General features: G+C 34.8%; 1 protein-coding gene across 1 annotated transcript in view; it reads right to left on the bottom strand.

Annotated features, from left to right (window-relative positions):
* The window catches only part of scn5lab (sodium channel, voltage gated, type V-like, alpha b), a 210,889-nt gene that overhangs the window by 159,621 nt on the left and 36,930 nt on the right, over window positions 1-14,338 (bottom strand). Inside the window, exons 2-5 of the mRNA XM_069191224.1 lie at window positions 13,735-14,044; window positions 10,497-10,614; window positions 2,420-2,510; window positions 575-703 (exon numbers count right to left, since the gene is read on the bottom strand). Of these exons, the coding sequence (XP_069047325.1) occupies window positions 575-703; window positions 2,420-2,510; window positions 10,497-10,614; window positions 13,735-14,004 (608 nt within the window). The 5' untranslated portion in view covers window positions 14,005-14,044. The remainder of the gene's footprint in view (window positions 1-574; window positions 704-2,419; window positions 2,511-10,496; window positions 10,615-13,734; window positions 14,045-14,338) is intronic.

Here is a 14,338-nt window from a genome sequence, read left to right as displayed (position 1 = left end):
TTGTATGTGCCCCCTGTGTTTGTGTGGGTTTTCTCTGTCTGTCCAAAGACATACTGGCTTCTAGAAAAATTGACTGGTGTGAGTGTCTGCGCCTGTCTGCCCTCTAATGGACTGGTGTCCATTGCTCCCCTGAAACCCCAAAATGGATGAAGGAGTTTGAAAACAGATGGATAGATTAAAAAAGAGATAAAAAATCAGCAAGCTATTATTTCCTGATACATTTTTTTCCCCAAAACATGAAAAATACTTTTCACAGGAAATATCAGAGGTCTAGAAAAGGAAAGACAGAGTAGAGGATTTGGAATTTGCAAGTGAGAAAACATTCAGAGCTTTCAAATATCAGGGGTATAAGGTCCTTGGATGATTTTGTGTGCCTTTTGTAAGACTACTTAGGAAAGCACACAAGGAATGTATTCTAACTATTCTACAAAATCATCTCTACAAAACGTTTATGTACAGCACTGTCCTTCCAAAATGCATGTGAAGTGTTAGGGGTAAATATAGGAAAAATAGGAGGAAAGGGAAAGGACACAGGTTAGTCTCTGGAAAAAAACACATTTGGGGATATACTTACGCCATCACAATAACACTGAAATCCAGCCAGTTCCATGGGTCACGCAGAAAGGTGAAAGGCCCAATGCAGAATCCTCTCGCCAGAATTTTAATCAGTGATTCAAAAGTGTAAATGCCAGTGAAAGTGTACCTGAGTGAAGCGTTTGGAAACAAAATGGAGAGCATTAGCAGTCAATGGAATGGGGACGAGGCGCATTCCATCCACTTTATTTTTGTGTGAGCTGCCCCCAGGTATGGTTCCAGCAATACAGTACATGATACAATGTGGTGGTAAGCATGTGTAATTCTCAGCCTCCGAGTAATGAATTGCAAGCTTGGTAACATTATCCCTTGATGAGCTGGTAGTCATCAAGCCAAGAATGGACATTGACCCAACAAATCACTTTCAAATCAAAATCATAATTTAGCCAAGTTGATGGAAAATGAATAATGAAGCATTCTGTTTTGCATGGCCTTATTTCTCATTTTTATACATAAAAAAATTTAATTTTCGAAAAGTGGTTTTTGATCATACCTCTCAACTCTATGCATTCTAAGAATGCTACTTTTTAGCGAGTAGATGCTATACATAAGGCCGCTAGTTTTGTCCCGTTCATCTCAACTCCATAAATCCATATTTTTAAAGAATAAAATACAGTATGTGCAATTTCAAGGATGAAATGAAACATTTCCTTCTGCTGAGATGATGAAGTTCACTTTTTGAAATGTAATTTTTTGTTCCTATCGTAGGGCCTTTGTTCTAGTAAGAAGCCTGATTACAGATCTTGAGTTCATACAGTATCTCTTGATAGGAGGTAACTTAAAATATAGCTCTGATTTTGCCAATGTGGTTTTAGATGACAGCCACTAATTGCAAATCATTCACTGTGGTCTGTCATGAAGTGCTGAGAGGTACGTTCTGCTCTCCAAAATGGAGAAGATAATGGTTTGGGAGATTTATCTCATGCTAAGTGCCTATGAACCCTTCTCCCCCTCACCCCAAATACAATCTTCCAATGTCATTTGACAGTTCAGAAACACTGTAAGACAAAAGTCTCTCTTCATTAAAGGAAAAAAGCAGAGTCTTGCTCGCTTTAGACTGAGCGAATGGTTCATGACAGATCCTGCATACACCATGTTGGTGCTGCTTCATTTAAAAAACTTCAAGAGCTACCATCATCAAATGGGTTACATCAAGTATAATGTCGCAAGTCAAATATTTTGTCTGTTCAAATGTGGAATGTAAATGACTGTAAAATTGAAGATTCTAAGCTTTACTTTTAGTATTGTAAACCAGGTTAATTAATTGTATGTCTCCAACTATTCAACTTAAGAAAATAAGTCTAAGATCTTTATTTTAGAAAGTCCCCTGTCAAGCTGGAATTAAATTTGATTTATGTATATAATAGCTGCACAAATTTACTGTAGTTACAGTAAATGCCATGCTTTTTATCATCACCATAATTAATAGATTATGGATATAACCCATGTTTACTTTTTCCGATAAATAGAATCTTGCCAAATTTTGTATTCTCTTCAAAGTCCCTTTAATGAAAATTCTGTAAGGCATAATGGTATGTTACATCATACCACGATTTCATTCCAATGTAGCATAGCAAGTGCAGTTAGCAAAGTTATGAACTGGAGAGACAAATTGTTAACTTACTTGCTAATTGATGTTCACAAGGCAACAAACACCTGGCAAAGCTTTGTATCAGGACAAATAGGGCACAGTTCAAAGGTCAATATAGCTGAAGTACATTAGGAAATAGCAAAGAACAGAAAATATTTCAAAGAATATTTTTATAAAGAAAATGTGGCAGTGTAAGGCACAGAAATACATCAAATAAATAAAATACATACTTACTCAACATATTTGGCCCATTGTGCTGGTTCAGACATGGCCATGAACACACAGTTGGTCAAAATAGTGCACATTATAAAGAGACTGAACAATGTAAAAAGGTCAGTTAAGGAATATGTGAACATTTATTTTCAAAACCAGTGATATACAGCATATACTGTATATACAATCACATGTTCATAGTTGATCAATTATTGCACTTAAAAGTATTTTACAAGGAAATATTCCATAAAACTGAAATCTTTTTTCTGGAATGGCAAAAATAAAATGCACACTTTATTTGAATTCACAGCCCTGGCAGCTGAATATACTTATTGCATTGAATATTTCTATAGGTGTACATTTAATCGTTTTAATAAAATGTGGAACTTGGTGAAAGATTACTTAGAGACTTTGCTTCAAATTCATAGTGTGCTGTGTCACATAGACAGTAGATTGCGTTATACAAAAATACAATGGTAGCATGCAATCAGGACCCTGTTACCCATAGAAATGAGTAAACAGAAAAGGCAGGAAGTGTAGATTCAGACAGACGGAGAATATGTTGCCTACATTCTCAAGCTAGTCTCTCCAAGATCTGTGCTTTATTTTGATTCAACCGCAATGCTAGCTGCAGTACCTCACAAAGAGAGATCTGGAGTAATACCTAACATTTTATTAAGTTAAAAGATAATGACTTATAAAATCAGATTATATAAAGGTGATGTAGCTCAAAAGTTTATATAATTCATGTTTCTTTTCAACTCTGAAGAGCAAGCTTCCTGATGCCTTGAAATACACTTTACATACGTCTCTGAAGGGAGCACGTGTTCAAACCTCAACAGTGGATGACTTGTCACACAGGATTTCAGGTTTCATACACAAATTGAAGCAGAAGGAAAATAGTTGCTCATTACTGTACATCTTTTCTAGATAATGCATGTCAATACCCAGAAAGTTATTGTAAAATCCTGGGTTCGGCTTAGGGTTTTAGGCATTCAGATGAAGGAAAATAGAGCTTTCACTGGCCGATTATCTGCTAGTATAAAAACTAGCAGAAAAAAAAGAAGAATGGATACAGTGCAAGCCTGCATTCTTTCCTCAGCCATCCACACCTCACTTTCCCCTGAGTAAGAGATTAAATAAAACTTCTGTCACACTAAACAAATTGCCACAGTAAAAACAAACCTAAAAAAGAACATAGAATACAAAATACTGAATATGTTAACCCAAATATGTTTTACATTATGTAGAGCTTTATTTAATCAAATAAGGACATTTACAGTATAATGGCCTGCTCACTATGGTATATCTGTCTAAGGGCTGCATGGGTAAAGGTGCCACCCCTACAATAATGTCAGGTCAACTGTCAATCAATACTAAATATAAACCATAAAAAAAGAATGAAGAAAATCATTAGCAAGGATAGACAGTGCTATACCTTATAAACCTGTATACTTATTCAGTAGGTCTTATACAGTAGCTCACCCAAAATCACATGCTATTTTAAAGATTAGGAACATTTTGAGGTTATTGATAAATTATGGATGCAAGGTCTACATTGGTCCATGAAAGATAAAGCACATTGTGATTTTTGTGACATTTCTAATTTCTAAATTGTTATATTTATTAAATCTTCCTTTAACTGACCAAAGTTAAATCGTTTCAGGTCTTTGGTGATTTGGTTACCAATAACATTGGCTGAACTGGAGTTTTCCAGTGCCATGAGAAATTAAAGCACGTTTTTATAATTAAATAAGAAATTTTTATGACTTAATAAATTGACAAATATACAAATAATTATTACATTCTAATCTATGCATCCACAAAGGTAACTAATCAATTATGTATTGAATATGTTTCCTATTATCTATGTTTTGTGTTCCCTGTTCACATGTACAGTATAACTATTTTTAGTTTACTGTATATGACTAATATAAACTTGATCCATTTAAAATATGTATTTATTGATTTATAATATTAACACTACACCATGGCAAATGGGTGGCTGTGAATGGACTGAGCAACAGTGAATTAGTGAAACAAACTGTACAAAAACAAGAAAATTAATTAAAGACAGAATTTATTGTCTGCTACTAAGAAAACAAATACAGTACTAATGTGTCTTGTTGCATTTCTTTTGTTTAGAAATTAACTGAGAAGGTGTAATATGCAAAAGGCTGGGGATTATTGTGTGGAATAAAACATTTTTTTATCCCCCAAAATAAAGAACAGGATAAATGTATACATTTATTCACTTTTTGTGAATGCCGACATCCTATCTCAATTTACTTGAATAGCACTTACTGATATGTCATGATAAAAAGCCACTGGCTTTAAAAGGAGTGATAATCATCCTGTTTCATGTAAGGGAAAATTAATTTCAAGTTAATGAGCAAATAAACCCAAAAGGAAACTAGAGTGAATGCATGCTATAAGCATTGCCAGTTATAGAAATTAACATCATCTATGACTTTAAGATATACAATATAAAAAAAACCACAATAATATTCCAAGTAGCCTATCAGATTATTGTCAGCAACTGCTTGGTAAAAAGTGGCCTATAGTTTCAATGGCTTCTTTTCAAAAACAAAAGCAAAACTTCAATGCATGCAACTGATCTGTGAGTAACAGACCACAATTCTGAAAAATAATAAGCAGACTTCACATGATTGTAAACCTTCTTTTTCTTATTTCTTTGCTGGATTATGAGAGGAACAATTGAGGGAATATGAGGTAATATTAGGATTTAGGACAGCAAGTTCAGCCAGCACATTTATTTTCTATGATTTTTTGGTTTTATTAGTACTGACCCTGTCTCATAAACCCAATAAAAACCATTGCCTACAGTCAAAATGACTTGGTGCATGGTTTTCAAGCCACACTGTGAGACATTGGGATTCAAGCTAACACCTCCAGAATCAGCCTCTTCACCCTCTTATCAGTGTGCCATGAGAGAAGCGTCCACGAGCCTAGTATTTCTTAACACTCTCAGATGGCAGTTATTTTATTTATAGTAACTGTCTATAAAGAAAAGGGCTGGGGGTGGTTGGCCGTAGTACAGGTGGGAGAACAGCCATCAAAACTTGGCACACAATCTAAAAAGATTCCCAACAAAACGTCTGCACGGAAATGTCAGAAGGCTAGTCATGGGACTGGAATGTGAAAGATACGTACAAAATACTCCAGTGTGGCTCCTTTACTTTCCCTACTAAAACTGACTGATAATTCACAGTCCAAGTGAGTTTTTCATATTTTCATCTGTTTTTTTTACCATATATTCCCATCTCGTATCCAAACCTTCAGGGATAGGGGTGGATGTGATCCTTTCCAAGGAATGGTGGGCTGGATCTTATCATGCCACACCCTTTAGTTCTGAAAGGGCCTTGCTGTGATTGTGCTCTCATCGCCATTTGTGTATACGTACATTATCGCCCATTTATCACCCATTGCTTCATAAAAGCCTTCTGGGAACAAGGTCTGTATTTTTTATTGCCGATTGGTTTAGATACATTCACAGCAAAGATAGAACAATTTAGGCTACAGTATATGCAAACTTTAAAAGACTAAGGGAATGATGTCTTGGCAATGAGATTTGCCAATGTGTGCGTTGCCAAAAGTGACAATGAAATTTGCTTATGGCACTTATTAACAATAAACATACAATATAGGCTATCAGACTGTCTTTATTACTACTTTGTACCCTCGCTGTGTACTGCTTTATTTCATGCTATTTTAGAGCATATACTGTAGACTTCCACAATCCTTGTAGGCTACGTCCAGCTTGCATGAACATGATCAAATTATTAATTTATTTTAATGTACATGTATGATTGCTCTCTGTACATAGCCCTATTGTAAAACTCATTTGGATATTGTAATGTTCCATAAATGAGGGAATCTGTTAAGCAAATTATTACTACTCTTATTAAGTAATTACAGTAACTAAGATAAAGCATAGGCAAAATTATTTCACAAAAAATTGTCATTAAGATGCAAAGGATATGTTGTGAGGTAACAGGGCTGATGCAGATTCACAACTGATTAAAGCTTTATACTGTATATACAAGAAACGTGGTAGGAAAAGAGAAAATTATAAGAAGCATGCAGGCATTCTTTACTTCGTGCTATCAGAAACAAAAGGGTCCTGACAATTTTACATTAAGTGAAACTTGCACAAAACTGGGACATAGAAACTGTACATAACATAAATTAGAACTTGGACCTTAAACCTAAACCACATTCACATACTGTATACACCTCAAAATATATTTAACAACATCATGATTGATGTGCTTGTGCTAGATTTGTGATTCAGAATTAATAGTAATTAATAGTCCTTTTTAAGAATTTAATCAATTGTGAAATTTCTATAAATTAAAATAATTATCAAGTCAGCAAGGCACTGATTGGCCAAAAGCAGTTTGTGACATGATAATTAATTGGCTCATTTGGGTCCAGCTCACACAGGAGAGGAGTTTTTCTGCTTTTAATCTTAGACTTTGACAGGACTTTGTGATTTTAATATTTTGGGGGGAGTATTACATAAGGGAAGAATATATTCAATATCTGATGATGTACTTTAAGTTTTATAGTTGTATTTCCTCTCAATTTTGTATGTATTTTACTTTTATTTTTTTAAATGGCTTAATTATTTTAAAATTGTAAAAATATTTTTAAAAGAAAAAGCGGTTCTGATGGGAACAATCTTCACTCAGTTTGGAAAAACCAATAGGAATGTCAACCACTAAAATTGAAATGGTAGATACAGATAATGACTCTTTTCTTGTTTGTCAGAACACCTACTAGACTAAATGCTTATATTGATTTCATCTTCTCAATCAAGACAGCATAAGGAAAATATTGGTGAAAAACCATTAGGGCTCATAATTTGTTATGCTTTAGTTTAAAGTGTACCTTAGAGGTACCTACACCCAAAATTAATATAGATATTTAATCAGTAAATAATACATGACAACACGTTAAGAAAAGCACCTAAGCACATTTGAAAACAGATTATTCTAATTATTAAGTAAAAACATAATCAGGAAAGCAGTGGCTCGGTTGTTAAATCAAAAAGAAGTTAAGGAGAAAGAAAGTACTCTATAAAGCACCAAACAAAGAACAGAACAAGCAAGTCTTTTCAATATCACAAGAAAAAAAAACAAAGTGTCTCAGATACAATATGGGATACTTTTAGGTGATGGCATTGAAATGGTTGATGTATTAAATTAATGTTTCATTCAGCTGCTTACCAAAGAAGAAACAGATAAAATTCTACAAGCTATGGAAACCATATTTACTGTAATATTAGCACAGAAGAGCCAGAAGTGATTCAGGTAAGAAAAGCACTTAAGTCAGTCAATTCTCTAGGGCATGATGGTATTCTACCAGCTTTACTTAAGGAAACAGGTGGACATTAACAAAACTCTTCTGGAGGTCACTCAAAAGTGTCTAATTTCTACCTACTGACTTAAAAATTGCTGTAGTGCCCAATCATAGAAGGGTAACAAAATTTAAGCAAGTGATTACAGATCAATTAGTCTCACTTCCTTTAAATGTAATCTTATGTAAACAATAATTACAACTGTATTGGAGGGTAATTTGTATGGAGGGTAACAGGATTCATGGGATGAGTCAACACGGATTTAGAAAAGATAACCCTTTTTTAAAAAATGTGTCAGACTTCTGTGGATAGGCAACAGTTGCAATGGTTATAAACATGTCTACTTTAAACATTACATTTAGATTTTCAGAAGGCTTTTGCTAGAATTGCTCACAGCCTTAATTCTCAAATTGTAGGTGATGGAAATAGAAATAGGAAATAGAAGATACAAATGCTCAAACTGAAGTGATGAAGTACAATAAATGCCCAAAACCGGATGATGTAATTAATAAAGTATTACAGGGATCTGTATTAAGACCACTGCTCTCGTTTATGTTAATGATCTTTGATACTTTGATTTAGCTAGCAAACTAGTTATGTTCACAAGTGATACTAAACTAGGATGATTACCAAACATAAAATTCAAAAGGTCTTAAACCAAATTTACATGTTCTATGCAGGAAGCAAAAACAAAATACCTAAAATGGTTAATGTCATGCTTGAAAATAATCATACCTATTATATTTTGTAGAGACGTAATTGGTAGTAGTAGAAACAGGTTATGTGGGGAAGCAACAAATAAGGGGAAACAAAATGGTAAGATATACATACCGTATACATGATACAGTGTATATATATATAAAGTGTCCAATTAAAATCAAGGGATATTACTCTAAAAGATTTTATTTATAAATCAGTGCAGAATTGCCATGATTGCCATGCCATGCAGAAACAAAAAAGATATTTCTATTCTGGAATTCACTTAGGTGAGCAGCCAGAATCATTCCTGGCCTCAAAGGAATGCCCCACACTGACAGACTAAAAGAACTGGCTTTCCAGTTTTGAACAGATAAGACTATAAGGGAACTGACTCAAATATTCAAAATCATCAGGGCCTTGATACAATCCATCCTATGGCTGTGTTCAAATTCAACAGGGCAACAACAGTAGAAACTACAAAGATACACTTCTAAACATTTCACAGAGGTATTTTATTACACAAAAACGTTATGTGAGTATGAAACAAGCTACCTTCCGATATTCTAGGTCACAGACGATTCTGAAAATGATCTTTAAGAAACAAATGGAACTTTAAAAAAAGATGCCTGTTGTAAAGGCATCATTAACAATTATAGCTTGTGCTGAACCCATCCACCAAAACTATCAATTCAAGCATTTGGTTTAAGCTCAGGTCCACCATGTGTTTGTTTCAAGTCAAGCTTGCCTTGTGTACTCAAATTATTGCTGAAGTGTGTAGTGGTACGAACAAGAGGAAGGTATCTACAGTACCTTACAAAGACAGGGATGTTAAGGTTTATGTTAAACATGAATCATGTTACAATGATTTTATACACCTTTTCAGAACTATATTGTAGCACACCAGCACGTTTTCTCTGATCTTTTACAGTATATCCCAACTGTTTAGTAGTCATTATCATTTTGTGTTTTTACATGTAGTGAAGACTGCTCATACCTTAAAAACCTTCTGAGGACATACAGTAGGTGTTTCATACTCAAACCAAGGTTGTGTACCCCATATTAAATCAATTTGAACTCTGCCCATTTTCATTTTCTCTCATGTGATGGAAATATAACCAGGGTAGCACAGAATAATAATCTTTTCTGGGTAGTAAACAGCACTTTATAAATTAGGTCTAGTATATACTGTATAATTGTATTATATACTGTATTCATACAAAACTACATGAAAAAATAAGACACCTTGAAATTCAGATATTTTAGTCACTGCTAGTACCCTTGTAATTCTCCATATTGACAACTTTATTAACATGAGTTACGTGATTTCCACAGAAATCTATGATATTGACAAGTAGAAATAACTTGAGGAAATAAAAGCTTACATTTTCCACTTGCTTAGACCTGACAGACAGAGAACACTATACTGTAGATTACTGCACATGTAAACGTCATTAGACATTTTTACATTAGAGTCCATAGGAAATTTGCAGCAGACAGGTCTCTGCAATTACGCCAGAAGGATACATGTATAATTAAAAAGTAAATTAAGATATCTCTGCAGTAATTTGTAATTGTATTTTATTAACTTAACTACAAACAGAATCTAGTAAAAACAGCACTAATTCTCTAGGAAAATTATATTGTAAGGCTATTAGATCATGTACAAGAACTATTTGACAAGTGCTGTGCAGATTTGCCCTGATTCACTCAAGCATACATGTGCAAAAGAGAAATGTATATTCTAAAAAAGATACACTTGTGAATGCTTTCTCAGGTAAATATTTTTTTTCTGTTTACTCATTTGATAACAGGGTCAGATATAGTGCACCACAGCTTGATTCTCTTATAAGAATCATTTTGGAATTCGGAAAACCAATTAAAAAAAGACACTTGGCTGACAGTTTTCATGCAATGCAGCACATTTGGATTACATTCTACCATTCATAAATCTTCAAATAATACCTCCATCGTTAAACAGAGGAAAGCACAATATTGTACCAAAATATAAAGGATATGAGTGTACTAAAATTTTTATTGATGCTCTTCTGACAGGATGGAAGGGACTAAAAATATACAGTGCAGGTGTGGCACTAAATCGGAAGATGGCCTTCCCTTTGTTCAGTACTATAAAAGTCTGTGGAGAGAAAAAGACTGTTGTTAAAAACAAAAACAAAACACTGATTGCTTAGACATAACCAATACTTAAGCAACACGAGATGCTTTTGCACAAAACATAGCTCATGTTGAGAAGGTCAAGATTCTGTTATATCCCAAACAGGCAATCAGAAGGAAGTCTCAATAAAAATTACATTGGAACTCTGCAAATGTGAAAAATGAACTCTTAATCCTACCACTTCCACAGGCAACAGCTCTTCTTAGGCCAGGCTTAGCAAGAAACGCTTTGTGATTGTATTGACCAATTCTTGAAAGTTATCCCTGTCTTTAAACTCAATTAAAACCATAAATGTTATCCATTCTTACAGAGGGAAAATGGGTTAGCTCTTTCCTTTTTCAACTCACATTTTTCATTCAGCTTTATGTACATAGTTCCAGAAAACCTAAAAAAATAAGGCCTGAATGTTATTGATTCGACCTGATTGAAAAGAAAGCATAAACCATTAAGCTAAAAAGATTCTCCTTTTAGGAGATCAATAAGTTGAAATCATTATTTATCTTTATGTTAAAAGAATACTTGAGAAACCAAAACCATTCCTTATTCCACAGGGCTTAGCTGCCACTTGTGCAGCATTAATTATCAAAGTGAAACATCCACCATTTGCTCACTTCCCTAGTTGCAGAACGTCTAGTTGCAGATGCAGAAAGTCAACAAAGCCAGCCAGGGGAGATACAGTAACTGCATCACTGAGTAGATAGGAAAGATCGGAAATGGTCTGTATTGTGTTTAAACAGCACCTCACATATCCTGATGTTTTTTTAGAAAGACAGTGTTTTTAACTGAAGTGCATTTTCGCACTACTAGCAGGTTGCTTGCTTACACAGTTATGTGCTTTTGCAATGTGGTCTAAGGATAAGTTGAGTGCTCTAAACCACTCAACTGAGCTTGAAATATGCTTATAGCTTTTACGTAATACTTCACTAAAATGACATGTGATCCTGTAATCATGTTTTGAAGTTTCAGGGGAATTCTAATATGGACCCTGTTTCAGATCTTTAATTACCAACTACAAAAACTGCAAGCTAAAAGCAAGACAGGTTGATTGAAAGATCAAAGTTCTTTAATGAACCCACTTACCCAACAAGTAACAACCACCAAGAGACCACTTGTAAGATAATTATCCCAATACTTTTACTCCTTTAAAATAAATTGGTTCAATGCAACTAATTTGACTGGGTTTATTAAAAATGAAATACGGATAAGTTATATTTACTGTACAGTATCAGTCATGATTTTGCATGAGAAATTAATATTAAAGGAAATCTCAGTTTAGACTTCATTGTCCCAAAACCTCTGGTAGGCATTATACAGTATGAATAACTAATGGATGAATACAATTTTTTCATGATAATTTAAACTATTGTTAACCCCAAGTCTTTTGGGAAATAACTCAGTAAAATTAGCACCAAGACAAGTCGACTGACAACAGATAAAGGATTAATGTGGCCATTTTAGATAATCTCTGCATCACATGTAGGCTTCTTCAAGGGAAATGTTTCACCTCAGCCTTTGTTTCCTCAGAACATGAAAGCTTCCTGACACATTTTCAGCTCAAATGCCCTGTGGTGATTTCATCCACTCCAGATATGCCTTGTCAATGTCACTGAGAATGCTTATTAAGCTGACAAATGTTCTGGGGGCTAGACAATAAATTCAGTGAAGACAACACGTGAAACAGGCAAGAAAACAAAAAAAGACAGGGGCTTCTGACAGTGCTGATGAAGGTAAATGGACATTATATAACAGGACCACAGAGATATGTAAGGTGCATCAAATTCCTTACATCAATTCATTTTAGGATTTAGGCAGTGGAAGCGCTTATGTGCACAACCACCTAGTATCGTCTTCATCAGACATTAAAATTTTCCATGTATCTGAAAATGTGACATGCAACGTGTAAGTTTAAAGGGTTCATACTCAGCTCTGACATGAATAAGGCGAGTGTCATATTTGTAGTTATATGGAGTTTAGTAAATTTGTATATTATATAGTATATTGTATAGTAAATCAGAACAGTTTGACATTTCTTCAGCACGAAACTAGCATTCTTTATTTTGGAATAGCCTTTAAACATAGATTAACTTTAAATAAATATAACGTGACCAAGTATTCATTGTATTTAATGGACAGGGAGCAGAGCTGCTCTACTAAAGTATGTTGTTCTAGTCAGTGACATTTTGCTCTTTTGTCAAATTTCGGCTCCAGGCATTTTGAGTGGAGCTGTGACTTCTCTCTCAGTTCACTCTATGATGCACTGTTACTGCACTGAAATGGCAGTGCAAAAAATAAGTGATCAGCCTCACAATACAATTTTCAGGGAACAGCTACAGTATATGTATTCAGTTCTTCCTTGGCTGAGGTGCGTGAACTGGCATGTCAAGCCAAACTAATCCGTTTTCAAACATATTTCAGCCATCAGACTTGATTAGAAGCCATTAGTTTCCTTCAATAAAATTCAGGGAAGGAGACGAATAATGTTATGTTATTGGTGTTAAAACACCAATAAAAAAATTTAGTATCCTTTACCCTGAGTAGAACTATGATTTTCCTCAAATAAAAGTATAATTTTGGTTTATGACATCTGAAGAAATGTCAGTCTTATATGGTATATGAAAAGGCACAACAGAGTATTGGTACATTTTACCTATGGGTAATATTCACAACTGCTTATCCATTTCTTGACATTTTTAAAATGGTGGATAATGGTGCAAAAAAGTGAAAGCTATCTGAATTAACATCTCCAAATTAAATGAAAATTTCTCACACATTGGAGGGGTGGATAAATCTCATACACTCTTCTACTCAAGTTAAATAAGAAATACAAACTAGGACAGAAAAGACACTTAAGACATAAACACAAAGTGAAGTAATTCAAGTAGGGAGCTGCACCAGCATGCGTAGGTGGCAAAGCAACAGGTAAAGGTTTATTCCATGCTGAAAAGCAAAGAAGAGTTTCACACTTGAAGAACGCCCCACAGTGGAAACGTTGCGTCTCTTTTTGATTCAGCATGGGACAAACCTTTACCTGTTCCCTACAAAGTAAAGCAGCCTACTTACATGGATACACACGGCACTTACTTTCTGGTTGTTGTAGTAGTAAGAGTCAAAATCGTCCAGAGGCACACCAACGAGTTCAGAAGGAATGTCGCCAAAGATGCGCGGCAGCTGCTTGCCGGCCTCGAGGTCGGCTCGTGGCTTTGGTGGCTCCACGTCACCAAGATCCTCTCGGTACTCCTGCTTGGCATTCCTGGCCTGCTCCTCAGCAATCCGGTTCTCAATAGCAGCCAGGGATTCACGTGTGAACCGGCGCAAGCTGTCAGGACCCGGTGGTAACAACAGGGTTGCCATCTTTTCATCCTGATTGTTGTGTACTAGTTTTTACTTGCAGCTAAGAAAAGGACAAAGGAAAAACAGGATAGATACGAGTCCATATGCCAGTGAATACAAAGACTGACATATGCAGGGAGCACAAAAAAGCAGAAGTAATGTAATTCTTCAATTGTTTTATTTTAAAAAACAGCCCTTATCCTATCCTAAGGTACCCTTTAACCTAAAAAGCCAATCGGCGGTTAACTTTGTTCCAAAATAAAGAAATAAGAGATTCAATCATGGAATTTATCACGTATTTTGCTTGAAATAAGATGCTTTCTTTAAAGAAAATAAAGGATATTAATAAAAGAAA

The sequence above is a fragment of the Lepisosteus oculatus genome, chromosome 6, assembly GCF_040954835.1.
Source record: "Lepisosteus oculatus isolate fLepOcu1 chromosome 6, fLepOcu1.hap2, whole genome shotgun sequence".
Classification (NCBI taxonomy): Eukaryota; Metazoa; Chordata; class Actinopteri; order Semionotiformes; family Lepisosteidae; genus Lepisosteus; species Lepisosteus oculatus.
The sequence above is the reverse complement of the archived record's forward strand: the minus strand, read 5'-3'. Positions and strand labels throughout refer to the sequence as shown.